Below are 23,724 nucleotides of genomic sequence, written 5' to 3'. Positions count from 1 at the left end.
GCTGAAGAGAAAAACTGAAAACATTCATCCATCTCCCATAAGTACTTTCAGAACCTCTTTTAGGAACAACAGGACACATGAGGCAGGGGATATATGGGATCCAACCAATCACAGGACACACTGTCACACTACTGGCAATTCAGAAACACCAACTCGTCAGTCTTTGAGTTTCAGGTGGTGACCTGGAGTACCCAGAAACCCTTGTGATCATGAGGGGAGCACTGCAGCAGCTGATGCTGGGAATCAAACCCACAACCCTGGGGATGCCCTTCTGCTCAAATGACTCAAATGACCCTTTTCAGGTCCTCGGCTTTGAGATTCTCTCTGCATGGCCTTACTAGACATAAAAAATATGCATGTTTGAGTGTTTAGAACATGTTACATGTCATAACCCAATTCCAAAATAAGTAATACTGCAAAACTAGTTATAACAAAAGATCATGCCTTCCTTGAAGGACTCTAGCAGTTTCTACTGTGCTGCAGTGTAATGCTCCCCCTCCTGTTCTTCAGAAAGCTGTTAACATGGAAATAACACGGTGCATGCCATGGCAGTAACCCTAGGGTCTGCTTCTGCATACCTGTGCTGAGGGAGGCTACCGGGCTGATGCAAGAGATTAACTGGGAAATGGTTGCACTGGGGTCTCCAAGACAGCTGACAGGAAGAGAAAGACCAGAAATGTTGTAGTGAAAGGGAGAGACAAACTTGACAGCTCATGCATGGGAGCGGTTTGGAGAGGTTGTGGAGATAGACCATTAAGCTCCAAAGATGTTTCAGCAAGCCGTTTGACATTTCTGGAAGGGGTAGTGGGGCCCTACTCAGGCTGTCTTCAGTCAGAGTGGGGAAGTGCTGACTTGCTCAGGGGCAGAAGGAACACTATGCGGGACTCCCTCAATCCCGTGGGTACATCCTATCTCAGGGAGGCACTGTTGTGCACTTCAGCTGTATCAGAGTCCATCACCGTGGCTGAAGATGCTATGGGGATCAGCAGCCTCCGTGGTGGAAAGGCTAAGGGGGGGTGCTCCTTATTTGTAAAAAGGGAAACTGGAGAGTGTTTTCCAGTTGTAACTGGGATCACAGATCTCAGTCTGGGAAGGTTCACTGCAAGTCTGTCCTGGATAAGAAGGCAAATGTTGACATTTGGAAGCTTTTGTGTTATCACAATCATGCAATCATTCAAAGGAACACGTCCATAAAAGTGAAGTAGTTTGTGTTTTTATTATTAAAACAAATCCATTGTACATGATAAAAACATCACTACTGATGGAATAAATAAGTCAAAACCAGATCTTACTGCTGTACAAGACGACACTACTGAAGGCTGAAAGGGAAAAAAAATGGTCCCAAAAATATACTATATATTTTTAACATCTCACTAGCTATAGGTTCAGATTGTTGAAGTTAAACAACTGAGGGCAAAACCCCAACTTGATACGGTGGTAAAATGGAAAAAAAAAAAACAGAACTCATAAAACCGTTTTTTTTTTTTTTTCCCCCAAGCAGAGAGCCTTGCATGATTTTTGAAGTCAATACATAGTGTATAAGTGCCAGCACTGCTGGACTAAGAATGAGGTATTCGCAGAGCCCTCTAACCAAATACTCATTGTAACCCCACAGAATAAAGTAACATCGCTTTGTACTATTGTATATTTTACCATTAACAAAAAAAAAAATAAAATAAAATAAAAAAATCCAGGATCCCCCAGACATCTTTGAAGAGGAAATCTCATGTTGTTTTTCATGTCTGGGGTTCTAGACACAGAATATGATCCCCATAATGAGCCTTATCCCTCGGCATTAATGAAGCATCCTCCTGGGTTTGAACAGAGTAAGAAAACACAGGATACTATTTTGTAGGAAAGGCAGATTTTGAGACAAGGCCATCCCACATCTTGCCATCACAACTTCCAGAAACCTGAGGATTAACTTTGGAACCATCGTTAGGCGTTGGAGAGTTAAGGTGTGGCCTTCATATCCCAAGAGATGGTGACACGAATGCATCAGGAGACAGCCTTTACTTTATTTTCTTAAAACGCTTGTGCAAACATGCAGCGCCATCCAAACAGGGTGAAATTGGCAACGTCGTCCCGCTGAGCACTCAACTGCCTTTGAGGTTTAACAAGCACCTTGACGATGTGAGGAGGGTGGGAGCGGGGGTCCAAGGCCCCGGCAACGGTACCCTAGCTGGCCTCTCCCTCTGGAACTGCTATGGGTGCCTGTCATCTGCAGCTTAAACCGTCATGGATGATCTGAACTGAGCAAGAAGTTTTGTCTATATGTCGGCACTCAGCACAGCTATCCCAGAATTGCCTAAATTGGTGCAGATGGATGCTGAACATTGGAAACCATACACTATAGCCATCCTACACCCTACCACGTTAACTGGATTACCACATACACAGACTGAAGTGCATACCTTATCACACCAGAGGATGGGCCACAACAGTGGAATGTTCCCTAAAACGTGTGGGAAGTCATATCTAACTGGAGTCCAAATATACATATACTATTTAAAATAAAACAGCTCATCTCAAGTAATTACCCAGCAATGCCAAAACAATAGTAGTGTATAGCTTTCAAACTAACCCAAAAAGATTCTCTCCTTGGTTTTTTACTTTGCCATTTATTTTTTATGACCAAAGGAGAGAGAAAAAAAGTCTATGGGTATTATTTTTGGGGAAAATTAATTCTTAGTAGCATGGATGCTGTATGTGCTGTTCCTGGCATCGTAAGCAGAGCCTGGGAGGCAGAGTTAAAGTCACTTGCTCATAATGCTCCTTCGCAGCTCGTTTAAAACTAGGCAAATCAAAAAATAATAATCCAACTAACTGAGGCTCATTTCATTTCAGTTCTGCTTTACCGCTGCAAGTGTAACCATTTCCAAAACTAGTCTTGGCATCCTTAACGTATGAGCATGGATATTGTTCGTGGAAAATTAACTTTTTTTCTCCGCGTGAAGCGTTTTAGAGAAAAGCAAATCAAAACGTCAAATACGGGGCACTTAAAAGACAGCAGAAAGTAAAAAAAATATATATACACACATACAGGGGGAAAAAAAACACACAAGCTTATCGTTTTGGTAACGCAAGGCACATAACCAAGCAGGACCTATGCTACAAACTGTTCACAAGAGTAAGATTAAACAAAACTGAACAAACTAAATATGTAACCTGTACCATTAATTAAATATTTTGTTGTTGTCCTTGTTAAATAGACTTGAAAAATAACAGCAGCAGCACCAGCTGTGATCTTGACATTTAACAGTGCGTTGACCCTCCTGAGCAAAAAAAAAAAAAAACCATACCAACCCCCCCCCCCCAGAGCAGAAATAAAAAACGAAACACAATAGGAAAGCTTCTGAGAAATCTAATAGATTAGTTGCAGTGGTGTGTCACAAAGTGAAGAAAGACCCTGGGTCCATTTTAGCCTTTGCCACCAGGTGGCACAGTTGAAGAGTAGGGTTATCTGTCTCTAGACCAGTGCTTCTGTGGGGGTGCTATCTCTATTGAGAGTGAAACGAAGGTGCGGACCTCCACTGTCGTTGGCTGGCCAGCTGAGGGCTGCTTGTCCCTCAGGTACTGCCCCCTGAATGGTTCTCAGCTGGACTGAGAAAGGGGGGGGGGCACGGCCGGTAGGTGGTAGGGCGCAAGGTGAGCAAAGTTGTCCCAGGCCACCATGACCGAGTATTCAACAACAATATTTCACAGAGAGATGCTGACCTTCCACGTCTGGGGACTTGGGACTGGGTGGCAGGGGGGGGCAGGGACATCGCGTGAGTCGGTAGATAGGTGAGGGGAAGAGGTGGATCAGGTATTAGATGCTTAATTCTCCTCGAAATCTGGAGATGGAGACTCCAGTTTGCCTTTCTTACTGGGTGGGGCACCATCTTCCAATTCCTGTTTTGAAGTAAAAGTCATTCAAGACAGCTGTGCATCAGTTTACTTGCAAAAGTTTACAGATTCAGCTCACATAAACCATCCATCTTCGAGGTCATGGGAGGATACAGTAGCCTTTCATAGGTAGCACAAAGCAGGGGGAGAACCCAGTGTACCCTGCCGAGGTGGAGTTCGAACTCCCTGCTGATGTGAGGCAGAAAAATAGAGTACCCCAGCAAACTGATATGAAATTCTACTCCAAAGGCCACCTATTAGACAGCTCTCAGCCCTCCACTGATTTCCCTTAAAACTAGTGATATTCAACAATGAACTTATATGCCCTTCAACTCGCAAGCCATGTTAGCAGGCTTGCAATTAGTAAGATATAGATCGGTGGTCTCCAACCACGATGCTGGCAAGCTATGGTACATGTAGTTTTCCAATCTTCATTTGTAGTTTAGATTGCTGTAATTAACAAGCCATCTCAAGTGATCAATCTCTTAGCACCAAAGGTTGCTAGAGATCTCTCGGCAGCCTACTAACCAGAGAGCATCATATCCCAGCACCCCAGTCAAATGCAAAAGAGTCTGAACACACCACACACAGAATACACAGGAGAGTTTGGAGCCTGTGATAAGCACAGAAGAGAGAATACCCAGGGGCAGCATTCAGCTACCCCAGGGCAGTGCCTACTGACAAAATGTAGGGCCAATAGCTGGTACCTGAGTGATTTTGGCAGACTCCAAGGATGGCTCCTTCTCCCCAGAGGACCTGCCATCTTTCTTGCCTGTGTTGAGCATAGACTCTGTGGTGGGATGGTTCTTGCCTGCAAGCCAACAAATTCTCCATTAGATCCTCTTCCCCACCCAAAAAAGGACACTTGCTGATATGCAAGTTAATAAATCCACCAAACCCTCAGAGACTGAGAAAACCTTCAGGAGAAACCCTATACATCTATACATTACAGGAAAGGCTGAAATCTGTTCCACAGCAGTACTTTACAAAATGGTGCTGATTTTGAGCAATAACCTTGTTAGAAATCTTCATGTGGTACATACTCCGGAAGTAATGTAACATGCTACTAGTTTAACCTGCGATATCTAGGTAAGGGAACTGCGCATGGCAATTATTTGTACTATCTATTTTTCGTTCTGTAGCCACAGAAATGAATCTATGGATTTGTATTATGCTCCTACAACTCCCAAGGAGCATTTCAGCATCATCAAAACCCCCCTTCCTCATTGGTTAACACCAAAGGATCATGGGAAATTGAGGATTTTAGTGAAAATGCAAAATATAGAACAAATGTGTACTGTTAAAAAAAAAAAAAAAAGATGGCATGGAAAACACACTTTTACAGAAATTACATTAATTACATAAATGAAATTAATTCACACCAAAATGCCCAATGATGTCGAAAGCACAGGATTTTGGGATGCATCTGGTTTCTAATGGCATTAAGTGACAGCATGGCTGTTCTTCACAAAGATTCAGCAGTGATCATTTAAGTTGTGATCATTTAATAAAAAATATATAACCGCTAGAACAATGTAGACTGAGCATGAAAAGCACCCAGACTGCTATTCTATCCCCATCTAGTGGGGTCTATGAATTCCTCCAGACAGATGGTGAACTAAAGCCCTTCTACAAAAGGTCAATTTGGGCTGGAGCAGAAGCATTTCCCGGGCAGACCTGTCCGTAATGCACCCCTTTACTGGTAATGTGGTCCAGGTCCAAGACAAAGATCCTTATCCAAAAATACTGCAGCACGCTACCTCCCAGGAATGTTTAGGACTTTCATTTTTTAATGCTGAACTGGGATAGATTAGCGGAAACCCATTTCAAATCATTGTTTTATGAACATTCTGCCTGTCCTGTTTCCGTCAACAGTCACCTGTAAAACGGAATCATTAATAATGCCCTAGTTTAAGCTTCAATAGCCGCGTCTGGACCATGGCCAAATGATAATAACCATTTTGAAGTTCTCCTTGGGAATCTAATGAAATATTGTGAAATTGTTGATGATAACATCATGAGGCAGATCCAGCCAAACAGAGTAAAATATGTAAGGAATTAGGAAACACAGCCAAGAGTGCATCCGGAAGGATTCTGGATGATACACAACTGTCAGATGGTTCAGGCTGTACCCGGGAGCAGCAAGCCTGCGATACAAAGTCTTTGCGGCAGAGGCTGTTGACTTCTGAAAAATATGCAACCGTTTGCAGCCAAGATGCAGAAAGATGGTGCAAATAACTCCGCTAACAAGCTTGCCAATTCCAGAGTCCATGAAGTCAATTTTACCATATCAGCAGAACTGGTGTTTTTAACTGCCCTTGCCAGAGTTTACTTCCTAAACTGTTTCTTTTTTACAAATGTCTTCCACAAATAATTGAAATGATTTTGAATATGAAAGAGGTTGAATAAGAAAGGTTGAGATGGTGCCCCCACGACACCAGCCCCCCCCCCACATGCCGGCAGCGAGCTCTTGCACAGAAACACCCTGAACGCATCGACACGTTGCTCGACAGATCCCTCGGATTTCTAAAGGTCCTCGACAGTTCTGATGCGTGCTGCGACACGTAGCCACTATCAACAAGGACTTTAGATAAGCTACATGCTTAACGAGGCATCTTGAGCCAAGTAATTAACTATTCTGCTCTTTAACTTGAAGCAAAGTCAGTTTGGATGTTAAAAAAGCACCTGGCAGCTGTTATTGAAGAGCATGAGTGGTGCATGCTGTTGGCTCAGCCTACCTTGCTTGGACTGCTGCAGTCTCTGCTCAGACTTTGCATCGGGGCCCATGGGCTCCTTGTCAGGGGACTGGCTCTGGTCACTCTTGGCCTCGTTGCTGTCGCTCTGAGAGACAGCAGCCAGCTCCGGGGTGGGACTGGCATTGCTGCTCGTCTCCTGCTTCACGGGGGACGAGTCTGCGATGGAGCTCTGGTTGCTGTTGTCATCTGAGGGAAACCCAACATCAAGGCCTCAGATGTAGAACTGGCCGAAGCATTTAATGGTGCTTTTCCACGGCAACCAAGAACCGAGCTGCACCGCAAAGAGCAGGTTTTCCACAGTAATGTATGAGAGCCGTATCCGACCCGCACTCGCACTGACGTGGCCTTGCTTAATCATGCTTTTGGCCCTGCTAGTAAATCGAGTCACCACGATGCGATTGGTCAAAATGCACGAAGATATTGGTGTTCTGCATCAATATGCAGGGATTATCTAAAGACAAAAAGGGAATTTTCAGTATATTATTCATTATTAGCAGCATTGCAGTTACTGATGCATTCCCGATAACTCTAAAAATTTCCAATCTCTTACTTAAAGTACTAGAGAAGAACTGAACAGAATAAATTCGTAAAGCAAGCTAATGCTAATTCCACTAGTCTTTGAAGCTAACATAACAGTGATTCTCACAGACATGCTAGCAGAAATTAGCACCTAGTAAACAATGATGTACACCTTGCGCACAGTCAATAAGTATCTCTTCGGTTTTACGTCGCTGTCGCTTTCCGAATCCAGCCACGCCTTTATCGGGTCGACATTTCTGCAGTGGAAAATCTAAGTGAGCTGGAATCGGGCTGTGACTAGTGTCGCTTCCAGTTGGGTACGGCCTGGTTCCTGTAAGCTAGTGGAAAAGTGCAGTATGTTTGCATGCAGGGGCAGGGCCACAGGGCCCACAGGCCTCAATTGACAAATCTCCTAATTGCACTATAGGGAAAATAAGCTATGGAGGCGAATGTGGCAATAGGGGGTATACTGGCTGAGCACCTTACTCAGCTTCATAAACATGGGCCAAGCTTTTGGGTGTGTATGGTCATGTATACAACACAGGGCATATTAACACTGGGTCTTACCATGCATATCCATCATTCCGGGGGAGGAGCTATTCTCAGGGGTCGTGACCTCTGACCCACACTTCTCATCTTTACCCTTCTTCTTGTTTTTGCTCTTCTGTAAAACAGTAGGTTTAATGAAGCAGTGCTCAGAGACCTGCACAAATCCGTTACCATAGCAACCGCATTCCCTGGATACACTGGGGCATCCTTAGCCCAGCGGGGCCACACTCATGCTTAGCAGATATGCCAAAGTGGTGACGTGAGTTCGACTCCTACTCAGACTGACACGTGTTACACTTTGACAGCGTGTGTCGAGGAACACTTGGCAGGAAACACCATAAACAGGAAGTGTGAACCTTTTATTGACCTTCAGGCGATTTTTTGTTTAGTCACCCTTGCCATTAGCATTTCCAGAACTTAGTGAGTAAACAGTGGCTTTTATAATAATAAAGTAGTTCCCATTTCACTGCATATTCCTGGCAACGTCCTAGGTCAGCCTGTATCTGTTATCAGAAATACCTTTCATGTTAGTACACCCAAACCCCGCTAACCTGGGGATACACTCAAACACACTGTTGCCCCGAGTGAGGATGCCTGAAAATTAACAAAACCTGAGTGTGGAAATATCCCTCAGCAGGGCTGTGATGTGGACTCAAATGTCGCTTTTAAAAATGAAATTACATTTAATTATGGAGCAGTAGGGTAACAGAGTTGTTTAGCAAAGCAAAAGCAACCACACTGCAAAAAATGTTATAAAACCTATCCATGGCATTTGAATGAAGAGGTTACTTTAAGAACTTCTGCTGCGGAGGCCAGCACGTCGAAACTTACATCATCAGTCTTGGGCTCGGTCACGGGGACCCACTTGTAGATTCGGAGCGACGTGTCACCGACTGTCACCCACTTTTTCTCCCTGCATAGTAACAACCCCCATCAGTATGATTCCAGCAAGGTTCAAGAAACTGCAAGAAATATGTTTACATTTATTTTTCCCCATCATTCAAGTCACTCAACAAACAACAGAGGTCTTGGTTCCCCCAAGGTCAGATCTATAACTCGGCGTAGCAAACATGATGCACTGAACCTTTTGGTGTAACGCTGACAAAGCTGTACAGGGGCGCAGAGGGGACCCTTACAGACCCCTCGCAGCGATACACAGGCAGTGTCTGGCTCACCAGCCAGCCAGTCTAGACTGGGAAAAGACCCGATGGTACGCCATTGTCATCCCCGGGCAGCTCTCCAATTTAGCTGCTGCAGTTGGGCACAAAAGGGATCCCCAGGGTGGTGCTGTTCTGAGAAATGGTACAGCTTGGTACCCATGACAAAGATGGTCTGGGGGGGGAAGGGGGCACTGGAGTACTGATGAGCGGGGATTGTGATCAACAAGCCCCCAAGAGTTGTTTAATGTCAGTAGCATTTGGTCAGCAAAAAAAGCCCATCAAAATCTAATTTGCTTATGCGTGAAATGCAATTCCAGACTTCAAAATCGTCCTTTAAGAGTGGACTGAGCGAAGTAGTAATTAAAAAAAATAATAATCTTTTTTATTTTCACAAAACCAAAATAAAATAGCGTTATTGTGTGTCTTAAAATTTGGTTCGCTATTAGATTCGGGTCTGCGTTGTTATGCAGTGCTTGATATGAAAACACTTATGACTTATAAGGACATATTTCTATATTTTGGTTGTGATATGCGTCCGTCGACTTGGGTCGCAGACTGAATTTAAAGTTAACATTGCAGTAAAACATCGGCAAATAATTAAATAATATGTTAAAACACTCGGTTTCACATCCGAGCCTAGGCCCAAACAGAAATAATACGGCGAACCAAAACGTTCTTAAAATGTTTATAAGCCCACAAAAAACATTTTTAACTCGACATTTAAGTCGATATTCCGACCCATCCGTGATCGCTATCGCCCGAATAATTCGCGACGATCTTATTCCAGTAATCCTTCGTCGGCGTCCCACTAACATCCAATATACTTAAATATAAATTAAAAATATAATGATGGCATCTTCCTGCAGTCGATTGCGATGAAACAATGTAATCTTCGGTAGATTTCAAAGTGTGAGTCATATTGCGTGTTCGGCCATGCACTGCCTCCCCCTCCCAGCCCCCACCGCACGCTTTTTCAATTCGGACTAAAGAGCGACTCTAAGCGCTAAATTTAAAACCCCGAGACCGTATAAAAACTATTGCGACTCTAGAGCGCCGTCGTCATATAGTTACAAGGTGGAAATTATTGTTATGATTTGTGTGTGTCTCCCCCCATGCACTCTACACAACGCGGCTCCCTCCACCCGGCATTACAGCGGGCTGCAAACAGCAAAGGCTTCATGTGACTGCAACGAAATGGCTTCTGGGTTCAACCCACATTAATGGGAAAAAAAACATTTTAAAAAATCGACACGAGTGCTGTTTGTAATCGGCCCGGTGTGCGATACCGGGCGCGAGGGCGCCGAAGCACACCTGAGCCAGGCGGAACAAGCCGAACGGATTGAATTCAAGATGACCCCGCTTTCATTTAATTCTTTCTTCTCGTCCTCTCTCCTCCCCCACGATCTGGCTTTCTGGTATTAGATAACGAATAAGGGCTTTTTTCCCTCTCCTTCCCCAGACAAACTTACCATTTTCGTACTTTCTCAATAGCGGCCATAACCCGCTTGATGTCATCTTTCGCTCTACTCCGGGTCTCCGCGCGGACCGACCTGCCCGACATCGCTGCTGCTCCTTAAATATATATATTTTTTTTTCTAAAGCTCGCCGGCAGTTCAGACACAATGCAAACATTCAATGTAAGAGCTTTGAAAGCGGGGAGCGCGCCTGCGCCGACTGCAGCGCAGAGAGGAGCCCACAGCTGCACGGCCGGAGCGGAGCTCAGCGCAGCGCGGCGCCGAGAGGAGAGGCGAGGCGGACGGGCTTTATCGCACTTTGTGCGACGATAGTGCGAAAAAGCAAGCAGAACAAAAGGGGCTCCGGAGTTGCATTGTTGTCGCTGGAAGAAAAAAAAACTTCATCCGGAACTTCGCGCCGTACACCGGCACGTAGACGCGGGGCTATTCGGCCGGAATAGGGAAGATGGGTTTTAAAAATGTAATACATTTATTAAACGATACTAAAGGGAAATTGATTTTTAAATGTATTTTATTTGGATAAATAATAAAAAAAAAAATAATTGACACAATATATAATTTGAACAGTTTATTTTTAATTTTAACTTTTTCCAATAATACACGCAGATAGGAAAAACGCAAAATAATTTTTATTGTGTTGATAGAAAACACATTAGTAAGTAAGTAGAATTATTCTAAATGTATTTTCGATGAAAAATTAAAGTATTGGGGGGGGAAATCCTTTTTAAAATAATAAAATGTGTAAATAAAATGTAATAATACAGGCACAAAGGATGACAGGCAAAAGATGAAAGTGGAGGGCAGTTGTACGGAACAGTTCATCATGGAGGTGTCAACGCAGTGTCAAATGTGGCAAATCCAGCCAGGCCTGCGGAAGTCGAGTTCACATCCCTGCGGGGTGGCACCGCCGAGCCGGTGGCAAGCGATTCACACCTCTGGCCGTGAAATCGGGGCCCCGGTGAGCGGCTGCTCCCTTCTGGAGCACACAGGCTCTCTGCGAGGGTGGCTGAAGCCCAGGATGTCCCCTATCAGCGTGGCCTCTGTGATCTCGACCGGGACTGTGTGCTCCACCAGGGCCTCTGTGCCTGCATCCCACACACAGGCCACAAAACGCATACATCAAGCACTGCTGGGCACACGCGCAAGGACATAACTTTGGGCTGAGCTTTGGGTTGAGGTCTCCACCCATTTAAGGGGTCCCACCCCCCATAATTTATGCTCAATGTGCCATCACATGTACACATGTGCACTCACCTCATTGCTGCACAGATTTTATTACTGTTCCATGCTCAATGTCCTTGGATCTCACTCAATGTACATCTTGCATTAATAAGATGTTTAATACAATGCACTTTTCCTTCCATATCAAAACATCCCTAAGATCTGAACTTACCAATATCCTGACAAGATCCTCCGCCTGTATTCAACCCCAGTAATGTAATGAAGGACTCTGCCAGTTCCTCTTCCGTCATGTGTTCCCCTTATCATGGAACAGCACAGCAAAACGCAAAACCTCAGTGCTATGCTCCAGCACATGAACCACCTTAATCTGCAGATCAGTTATCATTATGTGACATAACGGTGTTTTGGGGGCGGGACTCGCTGCTAGCTCTTGTTTTACTTGTGTGAATCATTCATTCTTTTTCAATATGTGAATGATACAGAGTCACACCTCTTGCCTGTAGAACGTCCAGAAGTTCCTCCCTGTTCAAGCACTGCTCTCCCTTATCATTCGGGCAGCCCAGGAGCTCAAATAAGCGCTCCATCTCAGGCATGTAAGCCTCAAATGCTGGCCTGTGGTTGACGTACAGCTTGATGAACTCCTCCAGGCCCACATCTGTCACGTACTTCCCCGTCTCAGCATAGCGGCTAAACCTGACTTCATTGTGCATGTCCTGAAGCTGGCAAGGTTCAGAGTGGGAATGGTTAGCCATACTCCTCTCACCCCCAGAAGGGCTGAGATCAACTGTGTCTCTCCCACCCCACCACCCCCCCCCACCCCATTACCTCCTGCTCTGTGGGAAAGAAGCCCAATGCTCGCATCATGAAGGGCACCTCTGCCAGAGGGATTGCTGTGGACAGCTGCCGGGGCTGCACAGTGTCTACAGCCTGACTGCGCAGCTGACAGTGATAGAAGTAATCCTCCATTTCCTAAGAAACGTAAACATAACAAGGCCAATGTTACTTAAAGAAGGACAAACCGGTGCTTTAACTTCTGGTTAAAGTTAAATTGTGGTCTGGCCATAAATGCGGTTTGATGTAGGGTGTGTCTCATGCGCGACGGCTCGTCCCATTGGCTACAGCTAAAATCTACCTACTGTATGACTTGAACCATTTTCTACCCATTCAAGAAAATCTGCCCCTACATACAGTATAATCTTAATTTACAATGGCAGGCTTTTTTTTGCATGCCAAGCATAAATATTTTATAAACACTTGTACAAATAATCTTCCAAGGAAAACGTGGTAATTGGCATAGAGTTGAGTATTTACTGCCCTTCTGTGTATTTCTTAAAGACTTTGTTATGCATTAAATCATTTACACTGTTGTTATACTGATAAAGGCAATGATGTAAATAGTGATTAGGCAGAGAGAACCAAGTTCCCACCTTGTAGAATTCCCCGTCTCTCCCTCCTTCCAGCAGCCCGTAGAAAGGCTCAATTCCCTGGCCTCCAAGAGACGCCACAGCCTCCAAGGCACTGAAATACACCGTGAAGAGAAGTAAAGCAGCCTTATACACTGACTGAGAGGGCCAGCTAGGTCACGACTTACAATTAGCCCATTTCCAACCTGTTCGCACACCTTTGATGAGTCATGAACTCAGTCATTGTTGTCATTGGGATAATTTATAACCAAGCATGGAAAAAGAAACCGCCAGGAATTTCCTGCTTGAGGTTGCACTTATTTTCCATTCTGGCCAGGAAATCTGTACACATATAGACAGGCTTTAGCTGGGCCTGAACCTGTTCAAAGTGTAGGCCCAGCTTGAGTACGGGGCTTGGGCTCACTTCAGGTTAGTCTCCCATGAGAGGAGGGTGCAGTCGACTCCGCCTGTGGTGAAGATGTATTTGCCATCGTAGGAGCAGGTGAAGGAAGAGGCGCCGGTTGGATGACAGAGCATGGCGAAGGACTTGTGGGGGTTTCCATCCAAGGGCAGGATCTGAAGCCCCACCTTGGGCAATAAAAGAGCTGGTCAAGCAGCCTGTGTCGGTTCCTCAGGGCCCAAAGTCAGAAGAACGATGGGAATCCCAAAGCAAAGCATAATAAACAAGCATGGTAATACATCCTTAATTGGCCATTGTCTTCTGCCTTATGAAAACTTCTCTTCTGCTTCTCATGGACTTCTTGGACCTAGAAGTTCTTTGTCTCACTTGGTCCTGCTAAGTGACTATACCAAAAAATGTAAAAGCAAATTCTAGGTATCTGACTCCTCACTAAAATTCATGTTTGTGCTACATCTGGGTTCATTTTCACCACTGGGGTTTTGTCTTTTGTTATTGCATCTATGCCTTCTGCATTTAACCCTTAAACAGGTTTTTGACCTCGTACTTAAACAGTTCAGTCAATCATTAATACAGGTATTAAGTAATGTCTAGGCAACGAAATAATCAGTTCCTCCTAATTACATTTAATTAGGGAGGAAAATATACAAAGAACACAGATCATTCACCTTATCTTCATTGATGAAAACCAGATAGTGGGACTTTTGGCTCTCTCCTGCTGGCGCGGGCAGACTGGCAATCTTCTTAACAGGAGACCCATACGTGGGACCCAAAAGTGTCTTTCTGCTCAAGAAAAAGAGAAGAGAGCTACACTATCTGAAAACACTTACTTTACACCTAATTACAGCAGGAGGACATTAGCAGCAATGAATATAGTGAATGCAGTGACATATAAATGTTACTGTAACTCATACATTCCAAGGTGACTTCATCTCCACATGATGATTCAATAGACAATTTTAATACAATCATACCTTAGGACATATTTCTCGTCGGTTTTTATCAGTAAATAGTACTTGTTGTTTGCAAATGTTGTTTGCTGATAGAAAATGAAATATTTACATAAAACATTTGCATATAATTGTTAATGCGGTTTACAAACTAAATTGAGTAAACAAGTGATAATCTTATATGATAAGAGGATGAAAGAAAGGACTGAAAAGGTGAGACGGATGGATGGTACGACAGGCTGATGCTGACGACAGGCTGATGCTGACCTGCACATTTTGGTGGTACTGTTGAACAGCTTCATCTTGAAATGGTCGGAGGCGGTGAGCAGAAAATGCTCTGAGGTGAGAGGTGGGTACCAGGTCATGCAGGTGGGCACGGCACCCTGTTCGATGCGCTCGACGCTGCAGATCCGCAGGTCATCCTCCCTGCTGCCCAGGATGTCATACTCCACCTGCTCACAAGACCTGCATCACTGGCAGTCCAATCAGCAGCTCTCCAGAACATTTTAGGATGTTCCACAGGGGACTCACCAGCATGCGATCCATCCCAAGGGAGAACAGTCTGGGCTGGTTGCTGTCCAGCTGGACCCCGAACAGGAGGTCCTGGATGGGCTTGTAGTGGGACCGATGCCGACCCAGATATCGCCACACTTTCCGTCCACTCTCGAAATGGAGTCGGATCACCGTCACGGTGTTCCCTGTGTCCTGGAACGGGAACGCCACCATTATCCAGCCCAGTTCACTACCCTCCTTTCAGTGCCCTTCATGCTTTTTCCTCACGAGGAACGAGGCCTCGTTTCTGCAGCTTCTCCAGTGACTGTGACACATGCAGCTTGGGGAGTATCTAATCCTTTCCTGCCTTCTTTTCTTCAAGCGACTATTAGAAACAGACTCTAATCCAATGATCCACGCCCTCCACTCACCGCTGTGGCCAGGTACTGTGAGTCCAGGGAGAAGGCCACATGGCTTATGCAGTGGCTGCTGCATTTTAACAAATGGCTCTCATCATCCTGGGAAGCTGAGGTGTCCATGATTTCAACCGCTCCACAGGTGAAGCCCAGGGCCAAACAGACACCTGCGTCAGGCACACACATCAGAAGTCTGACTTTATATTGCTTGATTTTTCATATAACACTCTATTTTTAGTGTAGTTATGGATAGGGACTATTAATTTCCCATAACTGTCAATCCATCCAGCTATCAGTCCATCCTCCCACCTTCAAACCGCACCTCTCAATACCATCATGCCTAAAATTAGCTCAATTTGTTCGCTCCACATTATACATTATATTTATAACGCATATTGTCCTACAATGTAATGTATCCTACTCCTACAAAATGTATCCCATAACATGTGTTTATACTGATGCATTCTGTCTGTTGGTTCATGCACTTCCTGCTGTAATTATTTTTGCACAAACCAGTTTACAAGGATCTCACTTAATGAGTTATTATAAGCCCACCAGATAACTCTAACATTTATAAGATATCAGTGCACAACAGATCGGAAGAAGGGTTATTATTTTCTATCTTGGGCTTTTCAGTTGATCGTATTTCCTATGTTATGATAAATACTTGAAGGAGGGGATCACTTTAGACCATTATATTATGGAGGATTTTAACCATTAGCCAGGCAATAGCCACAGTGCCTGCAGTCCATGGTGTTCACCCGGAAGTCCCTCGCCTGGCTACCTTGAGCATCATATGCTAGACACTGTATCAGCCTCTTCTCCTGGATGACCCTGCAGTAGACAAGCTCCTTCTGCTGGTAGTTCCAGATCCTGAGGAGGCCGCAGTGGCTGCCAGTGGCGATCACAGGCTGACATGGGTGGCAGGCGACTGCGTGTACAGCCTCCGAATGCCCCCTGAGCAGCATCTGTGGCGGGCCAGCTTGCGGGTCAACATGCAACATTATGGTGTCGGCTGTAGACAGCACAAACCTCCTGTAGGGGGCGTGGCATGGGGGTTACATCCTGGCTGACTTAAAATTTGATTGTTTGCTGTGTCAAGGGGAGGAATGAGCACCACACACATCCTTACCAATAGACAGCGTTAAATGTGTTTAATAATTATTATGATGTTATCAGAATGATTGTAATTATTGATTTGCTGCATTCAGCAAGTACACAAATACACCTTTCGGTTCATTTGAATTTGTGTTATTTCTTCTGTTTTTTGATTAGAACTTAGCATTTGAGTACTGTTAAGGAAACTGCACCCCCACTCACCGTATGAATGGCTTGGACTCCGAATGGAGTTCTGAAAGTCCCCCACCTGAACGGTCCTCCTCCCTAGAGAAGGAGATGGACGCCACAGGGCCCAGGCCAAACTGGCTGAACCGCTCAACTTGCTTAAAATGCTCATCGTAGACGGTGACATGGCCCTGGACATCCCCTGTCACGATAAAACTGTAGGCTGTATGTTAAACTCAAGCATGCAAGAGGGAAGCAGGTAGCACAATGATTCTATATCCTGACTGTGGCTGGTTCAAGTCCTACATGGACAGTGACATGCACATTGTATTAAATTTTATATGCTATAGTAAAATACCAGCTATGAGGCTGAAAGTGTCGATTTAGAAACTCAACGCCAAATGTTGGGTGCTTTCACCGTTTTAAAATTTATTTAGCAAATTTTTTGTCCAAAAAGAAGCACAAACGATTAAAGCTTAGGGTCAGATAGCAGAGTCAGCCAGCAGCCAGCACCCCTGAAGCAACTGGGCAGATGGGTTTTACTGAAGACTACAATAGTAATATGATTACTGCACTGGAAATGGGTTTCAATCCTATGACCTACTGGACACATGCACAGATCCCTAACCCCTAATCCCTAACATAGATGCTATGTATACTGACTCAAAATAGCGATGGCAATTAACAGAAGATTTGATGGTGATAATCACTAGGGATATATAAATGAGGTTTTGTGCTGTCCATCAAAGGCTGGCCTACCTAACTTTCCATTGGTTGCCTTATTTATTCATTGAATTTCTAATTGGGGGAAGGGGTATCTGGAGCCTATCCAGACAGCATAGGCACAGGGCTGGATGTGATGGCAGACCATTGCAAAGCACAAATGTGCACAAATTCATACACACATACATTATGGACAATTTAGAAACTCCAATTAGCCTACCTGTGTGTCTCTGGACAGAGGGAGAAAAGCGGGGTACCTAAAAGGGCGTGGAGGCGAGATTCAAACCCCCACACCACCTCATCTGTCGATTCTGATTAAGCCAAACCCGCACATCATATCCACATCTAATGCGGGATTCAAAACCTTGCTTGTCTTTTCAGAGACTTTTTCAACTATTTCAAACTGGAAAATCTGAGTAGACAAATACACCTTTCAGTTCTCAGAATGGAGAAATTGTGCAGGCGGATCCAACAGAACCCAAGGATTGTCCCCTCTTTTATCTGCCGAGGGGTTAAACTCAGTGGCGGCTGGTGAGATTCTTGGTGGGGCTGACGTACCAATAGGTTTCCCTTCCTAGTACAGTATAAGCATTCAAATGAACAGTCAGAAAATAACAACAATTTCACTTGCTGGAAGCTGCCCCTCAACTGTCGTCGTCACCACCATCTCTCTCTGACTGACTGACCTCAGAGCATCCAAAACATTCCCGCATTTGTCCTGTCATTTTCTGTAGCAGGGACGAAATTTCCAGCGCTCCAAGACGCTTAAATTCAGCGATGCTGATAGGCGAAATCTTTATTATAATATTATTATACATTATATATATTATTATTATATTATACACGATTGGCTATTTCGCTGCACCTCTGGGGTGCTTTGATGAGCGCCCAAGAAGAGAAATGATTGGTGGAAATCTGTCGGTGGAAATTCACTGTTGAATGAATGAGAGTCAGTTGGTGGAAATGTTGTTTAAATAATTCAGATTGCATGTAGGCAATCACTATTAAGTAAAACTGAACTTGATAAAAAAAAATATATATATATATTTTATTTTGGGGGCGGCATGGTGGTGCAGTGGTTAGCACTGTTGCCTCACACCTCTGGGACCCGGGTTCGAGTCTCCGCCTGGGTCACATGTGTGTGGAGTTTGCATGTTCTCCCCATGTCGTCGTGGGGTTTCCTCCGGGTACTCCGGTTTCCCCCCACAGTCCAAAAACATGCTGAGGCTAATTGGAGTCGCTAAATTGCCCATAGGTGTGCATGTGTGAGTGACTGGTGTGTGAGTGTGCCCTGCGATGGGCTGGCCCCCCATCCTGGGTTGTTCCCTGCCTCGTGCCCATTGTTTCCGGGATAGGCTCCGGACCCCCCGCGACCCAATAGGATAAGCGGTTTGGAAAATGGATGGATGGATGGATTTTATTTTTATATATTTTATATTCCCCCCCACATCTGGGAGGGCGGTGCCCGAGCGCCCCCTATGGGCCAGCCGCCACTGGTTAAACTTAGACCCCAGCCTGTAAGCAGGGTGTTGGGGTTCTACAGCCGTTCACCGGATACCTGTCAATCTGGGTCAGCACAGAGATGCCATGCATCTCAAGCTGGATGAGCTTGGTGGCTTTCCTGGGTGGCAGCCCCGGGGAGGCCGCATGGTGGGGAATGTCCCACACCAGCACGTTACCCGTCAGTGTGGCTGTCACGGCCTGCACACCCCCAGGATGGAAGATGGATTGACTGAAGGGGCCCACCGCCTTTCTGAAGGTCTGAAGAGGAAACCGAATGGATGAAGAAAACGTATCAGAAACAGAGCTGAGGGATGTGAGGCCTTCTGCATCTGTTAGTCCTCAAGCAGCCACAAAGTGTGGATCATCATGACATCATCATCATCATGCTTCTACCATGACATGCAGAAGAGTATCGACCAACAAAAACATGCATTCTGATCCAACCTTATCCGAAATTTTAGGTGCCGAAAACTCAAGACGCGCCTTGTCCTGCAGAAGAGGATGAAGTATTATACTTTATACTATATTCATTCAATTGATTCATTAAAATAAACTGGAAAACACTGAAAGACTGTATACCTTTGTGTGAAATAAAACACGACTCTCACTGTTACTCAGGAGTTGATTGCTGTCCGTGGGGTGGAAGAGGATATGTTGCTGGCACAAATAAAAAAATGTACTTAAAAAATATATACAACTATAATTCCTTTTCGACTCTAACGGGCTGCTGTACCCCATGACATTCACATTAATGACATGATAAACACACTTTTTACACCACCCAAGCAAATAATCATAATGCTAATTCAGATTCATACCTCAGTATTAAAGCTTGAGAGAACAGACTCCACATTCTGCAGCCCATTGGAAACAGTTTTGGCTCCCATTAAATGCGCAGTACGTACTCATCACATCCCTGGAGTCTTACCTGACGGCCGTATTCTGGACCCACTTCCTTAACACAGAGCGGGGTTTCTGTCTCAGTTGTCCAGTCCCAGATACAAACTCTCTGTAAAAGATTCATTGAAAATTCATTAAGCCTCGGGTTATTTTTTCCATGATTAAAAAAAAATTAAGTCAACGTCAATGATTAATAAGTCAACACCCTGTCATACCACATTGAATCTGTTTACACTAATACCAATCCACAACAGATCATAGTGCTTAGGGACATTCCTTAAGTAATACACCTAGATCTCAATGCACTTCAAAGCACCTAGACCATCATCGTTTAGAGATTACTATCATTTGGTGATTCCCTTTCACCAAATGGTAAAAGGTGATGTTTGCTGAGGAATTTTTATTCGTACAAAATCCAACAAACCTGAATATCTCGGGATCCAACAGTGACCAGGAGCTTTGAATCTTTTGACATAGCCACCTGTGCAACGCCACCTTCAGGATGGCTGTCAAACAGCGTTCTCACAGGAATGCTGCAACAAAATAGCGTCCACCAATTACCATATCTACCACAGGCCAGATAATTAAAAACAAGAACCCGGCTAATTGCGGAAAAACAAAGAAGATGGATTTAAAAGAAAGGCTCAATAATTGTTATAACGTTATCAGAATGATTGTAATTATTGATTTGCTGCATTCAGATAAGGCTATGATGTAGGCTCGGTTTCAGCTTTGGTAGGGACCAAAATCAGATCTGAATATTCTGCCCCCAAAATCACACCACACCCCCACAGTCCACACCCAAATCCACGCCTGTGAGGTAAGGCTTTACCCAGAGTAAGAGTCCCATATTATCACCAAGCTGTCCGGGCCCTTGTCTGCTGTCACCAGCCATCGCCTGTCTTCACTGGCACACAGACAGGAAACCGGACTGCAGTGACCCTAGGAAACCATGCCAGATGAATGTTATTACAGCTATTTTATTCCTGTTCTTTTTCATTATAATTTAAATTTTGCTCTTGCCACGAAGCATCGGAGTGTAGTGTGGGGATTCTCACACCTGCTTGCAGGTGGAAAATGTGCATAACCCACAACCACAGCAGAGTGAATGGGAAGGGGGCATCTCAGCCAATAGCGGTATGGCAAGTCATTAATTCCATCCATCCATTCATCCATCCATCCAGGTCAGGGTCATAAGGCAGCAAAGGGAACAAGGTTGAGGTGCACCTTGACTGGTACGTATGTCACTTCATCAGAGGCCATACAGATGCACGCACTGCCAAACATCACTAGCGACTCAGAGACGTTGATCAGCCTAACTGCATGTGTCTGGGCTGAGGAAGGAAACCCATGCAGCAGACAAAATGGGGGTGGAATTCGAACTGCGAGCTTTAGAGTTGTGAAGCAACAGCGCCACCCGCTGAGCCACCTTGCCCCCCACAAAGCTAACTAATTTTCTCCGGCTTAAACCATTACTGAATTCCCCTATACACATCATGTAAAATAGGCAGGGTGTCAATTAGAGACAGTTATTCACATGTCAGCTATTTATATACCAAAATATTAAGTTATTCGCAAAGCAATTACAATGCATGTATCGCACTAAAGCAGAGCAGCGCCATATACTTAGTTAAATGTGTCTTGTGGGTATTCATAAGGACACATTACTTTAATCAAAGGTTATGTGTTTTTCGTATAGTATCAGAGTTCTAATTAGTTCCCCTCTTTGGGCCGCAGAATTCCACTTCCAGAATGTGCTGTGATCAGTGTGTGGCTGTGCGGGGTGCTTGCCTGGAGAAGGTGCTGGGAGGCGGAGGTGTGATCACACATCACTGCCACGTGGGCGCAGGCGTAGAAGGTGACCAGCCGCTCTTTGTCCTGCAGGCTGAAAACGGGCAGGGTCTTGTTCATGCCGAAAGCCCATCTGAGAGTCTGGAACATTTGGGAGGCGACACCGGTTTGTTGACCATACATTAAAACCATCAGGCTTCTCCAGCGCATGAAAATTAACGGCTGTTTTGGAAAAAAGTCCCATATGCATTACTATATTTGAGTAACACTGTTATTTCAGAAGGTGGTGCAGTGGTTAGCACTGGTGCCTCACACCTCTGGAACCCGGGTTCGAGTCTCCGCCTGGGTTACATGTGTGCGGAGTTTGCATGTTCTCCCAATGTTGTCGTGGGGTTTTCTCCGGTTTCCCCCCACAGTCGAAATACATGCTGACTTGCTAAATTGTGAGTGTGTGAGTGTGCCCTGCGATGGGCTGGCCCCCCATCCTGGGTTGTTCCCTGCCTCGTGCCCATTGATTCCGGGATAGGCTCCGGACCCCCCGCGACCCAATAGGATAAGCGGTTTGGAAAATGGATGGATGGATGGACAAATTGCACATGAATATGTAAAATCTCCTTACCAGAGGGTGGGTTTTGCGGGGAGACCTGCACTCCTGAAGGGGAAACAGTGTTCTTGGCGTGGCTGTATAGACCTGCAAGGTCTCCTGCTGCTCCTGTATGTCACCTAGCTTGTGCCACCCAGCCACTGTCTCACCATCCTCACCCGGGACAGCAAGGGTCTCTCTTCCCTGTTCATCCTCTGCTGCCCCACTGCTTGCTGTCCTTGCCCCATCCTCAGTTACCCAGGAGGGGCAGTTACTCCCTACTCCGTCAGCGTCAGACATAGGCAGATCCAGTCCGTGCTGCTTTTAGCAAGAAATAATCAGTAAAATTCTTCAAATGGTAACACTTTGTAGGAATAATTTTATTTAATGTTATTGTCATATGTACTGTAACAGATTTTTCCATTACCGCAAACCCAGCCTGTGACTCCGTGCACAGCACTTGCTTCATTAAAAGAAAATTCCAAATTTAAGAGCTGTTCAGCTAAATAATATTATGATAACGGTATCAGTCATATATGTAATTTATACACCCTGGCTATTTTATCAGGTGTACATAGTTAGTACCATGTAGAATATACGTTTGACTCCAGAAATACGTAAAAAGTAGCTGAGTTGCATATTTCGAAAAGCAATCCTGCACACCCTTGTTGTACTGAGCTGTTATTTTCGCACTTGTGATATTCATATTAGCTTAATGAGTCTGCCCATTCTCCGTTGACCACTCTCATTCAGTACGTGTTTTAAGTAACAGACTTGACCCTGATTTTTTTTTTTTTTTGCATCATTCTCTATAAACTGCAGCACAGCGCAGTGTGTGAAGATCCCGAGAGGGCGGCCGTTTCTGAAATGCTGAGATAACCACGTGCGGCACCAACAAACCATGTTCAAAACCAGCCCCCCCCCATCCTAGCGCTGAGCCGCACAGAAACAGGGGTACCCAATAAACTGGCCTGGTTTACGTTACTTTCAAAAGTGCACACTATACGCATGGTAGAAAACGACATTAGGATCATATTAATGAGGGATCTTTGTTTTTATGATACTTTAATAATTATAGCTTGAATTTTTAGGCGGACTTATTGTGCACAGCGCGACCCACTTCCGAAAGCATAAATTCAGTATGACCTCGGAATCAGATAAACAGAAAACAGTTACGAATACGCAAAAAAAGTCAAATAAGGATGCTGCCGTAGCACTTACACGGACGACTGTAACCAGTGGGCAGCTCTGACAAACGAAACTGCAGCTTCCTTACCGTCTAGCGAAAAGCGTCCAGTTGCTAAGATACGCGCAGAAGGCATTGTGGGACAGAGACAAGGCGAATACAACCTTCCCCTCCACGGCTAACCATGGAGTTATGACCTCGATTTTGTGATAAACGTCACAAATTCCCGAAGCTGTAGTTTTATTTTTAATTGTGAGATCACACCCCTGCTGACTGTGTGTGTGTGTGTCTATATATTATCATTTTGTAAACTTCTCCAACAAATTAGATGTTCTTCTCTAACAAAAGGATGTTGGATAATTCCCAAGAATTTTACTGTATATTCTGCACTTAACAATGTTAGACTGCTTGGGAACAGCTGCCAAATTTTCCTCTTCACTCAGTTTATTTTTTAAATTACTATAACAGAATCAACTTATTTTGCAGTCCACAGCTTAGTGTAGCCCATATTGCTATTTAATGAGAATTCAGGGGACATCTACAAAA

At 44.7% G+C, this 23,724-nt stretch overlaps 2 protein-coding genes across 4 annotated transcripts; both read right to left on the bottom strand.

Moving 5' to 3' along the window:
• Window positions 1-1,191: 1,191 nt before the first annotated feature.
• bcl7a (BAF chromatin remodeling complex subunit BCL7A) lies at window positions 1,192-10,688 on the bottom strand. The gene is made up of 6 exons (XM_049001413.1): window positions 10,342-10,688; window positions 8,544-8,625; window positions 7,731-7,827; window positions 6,627-6,830; window positions 4,596-4,699; window positions 1,192-3,894 (listed from the first exon to the last, which is right to left on the bottom strand). Exons 1-6 carry the CDS (start codon window positions 10,431-10,433, stop codon window positions 3,820-3,822), a joined length of 654 nt encoding a protein of 217 aa, XP_048857370.1. The 5' UTR covers window positions 10,434-10,688; the 3' UTR covers window positions 1,192-3,819.
• A 214-nt stretch (window positions 10,689-10,902) lies between these two features.
• Window positions 10,903-23,687, bottom strand: cfap251 (cilia and flagella associated protein 251). Of its 3 annotated transcripts, none has more exons than XM_048978035.1 (21): window positions 23,214-23,687; window positions 22,029-22,313; window positions 21,410-21,550; window positions 20,451-20,560; window positions 20,043-20,151; window positions 19,647-19,727; window positions 19,298-19,375; window positions 19,163-19,207; window positions 18,774-18,976; window positions 16,529-16,708; window positions 15,993-16,243; window positions 15,224-15,375; window positions 14,832-15,005; window positions 14,568-14,752; window positions 14,019-14,133; window positions 13,357-13,520; window positions 12,957-13,047; window positions 12,355-12,498; window positions 12,020-12,248; window positions 11,741-11,827; window positions 10,903-11,432 (listed from the first exon to the last, which is right to left on the bottom strand). In XM_048978035.1, exons 2-21 carry the CDS (start codon window positions 22,290-22,292, stop codon window positions 11,275-11,277), a joined length of 2,961 nt encoding a protein of 986 aa, XP_048833992.1. In that variant the 5' UTR covers window positions 22,293-22,313; window positions 23,214-23,687; the 3' UTR covers window positions 10,903-11,274. The 3 variants fall into 3 exon arrangements, with proteins under 3 accessions (XP_048833992.1, XP_048833983.1, XP_048834001.1); XM_048978026.1 differs by having other exon boundaries at window positions 22,029-22,310; XM_048978044.1 differs by lacking the exon at window positions 10,903-11,432 and having other exon boundaries at window positions 11,742-11,827; window positions 11,951-12,248; window positions 22,029-22,310.
• Window positions 23,688-23,724: the final 37 nt, after the last annotated feature.

The sequence above is a fragment of the Brienomyrus brachyistius genome, chromosome 2, assembly GCF_023856365.1.
Source record: "Brienomyrus brachyistius isolate T26 chromosome 2, BBRACH_0.4, whole genome shotgun sequence".
NCBI classification, from domain to species: Eukaryota; Metazoa; Chordata; class Actinopteri; order Osteoglossiformes; family Mormyridae; genus Brienomyrus; species Brienomyrus brachyistius.
The sequence above is the reverse complement of the archived record's forward strand: the minus strand, read 5'-3'. Positions and strand labels throughout refer to the sequence as shown.

Excerpts from the sequence above, each read along its gene's own strand:
- cfap251 (XM_048978035.1), bottom strand. The coding sequence starts at position 22,292 with ATGTCTGACGCTGACGGAGTAGGGAGTAACTGCCCCTCCTGGGTAACT. Across the intron at positions 20,561-21,409 it reads CCTCCCAGCACCTTCTCCAG|GGTCACTGCAGTCCGGTTTC; the intron begins GCAAGCACCCCG and ends ATGGTTTCCTAG. Across the intron at positions 19,728-20,042 it reads TTGGATCCCGAGATATTCAG|AGAGTTTGTATCTGGGACTG; the intron begins GTTTGTTGGATT and ends AATCTTTTACAG.
- bcl7a (XM_049001413.1), bottom strand. The coding sequence starts at position 10,433 with ATGTCGGGCAGGTCGGTCCGCGCGGAGACCCGGAGTAGAGCGAAAGAT. Across the intron at positions 6,831-7,730 it reads CGGAATGATGGATATGCATG|ATGACAACAGCAACCAGAGC; the intron begins GTAAGACCCAGT and ends GGTTTCCCTCAG. Across the intron at positions 3,895-4,595 it reads AGTCTGCCAAAATCACTCAG|GAATTGGAAGATGGTGCCCC; the intron begins GTACCAGCTATT and ends ACTTCAAAACAG.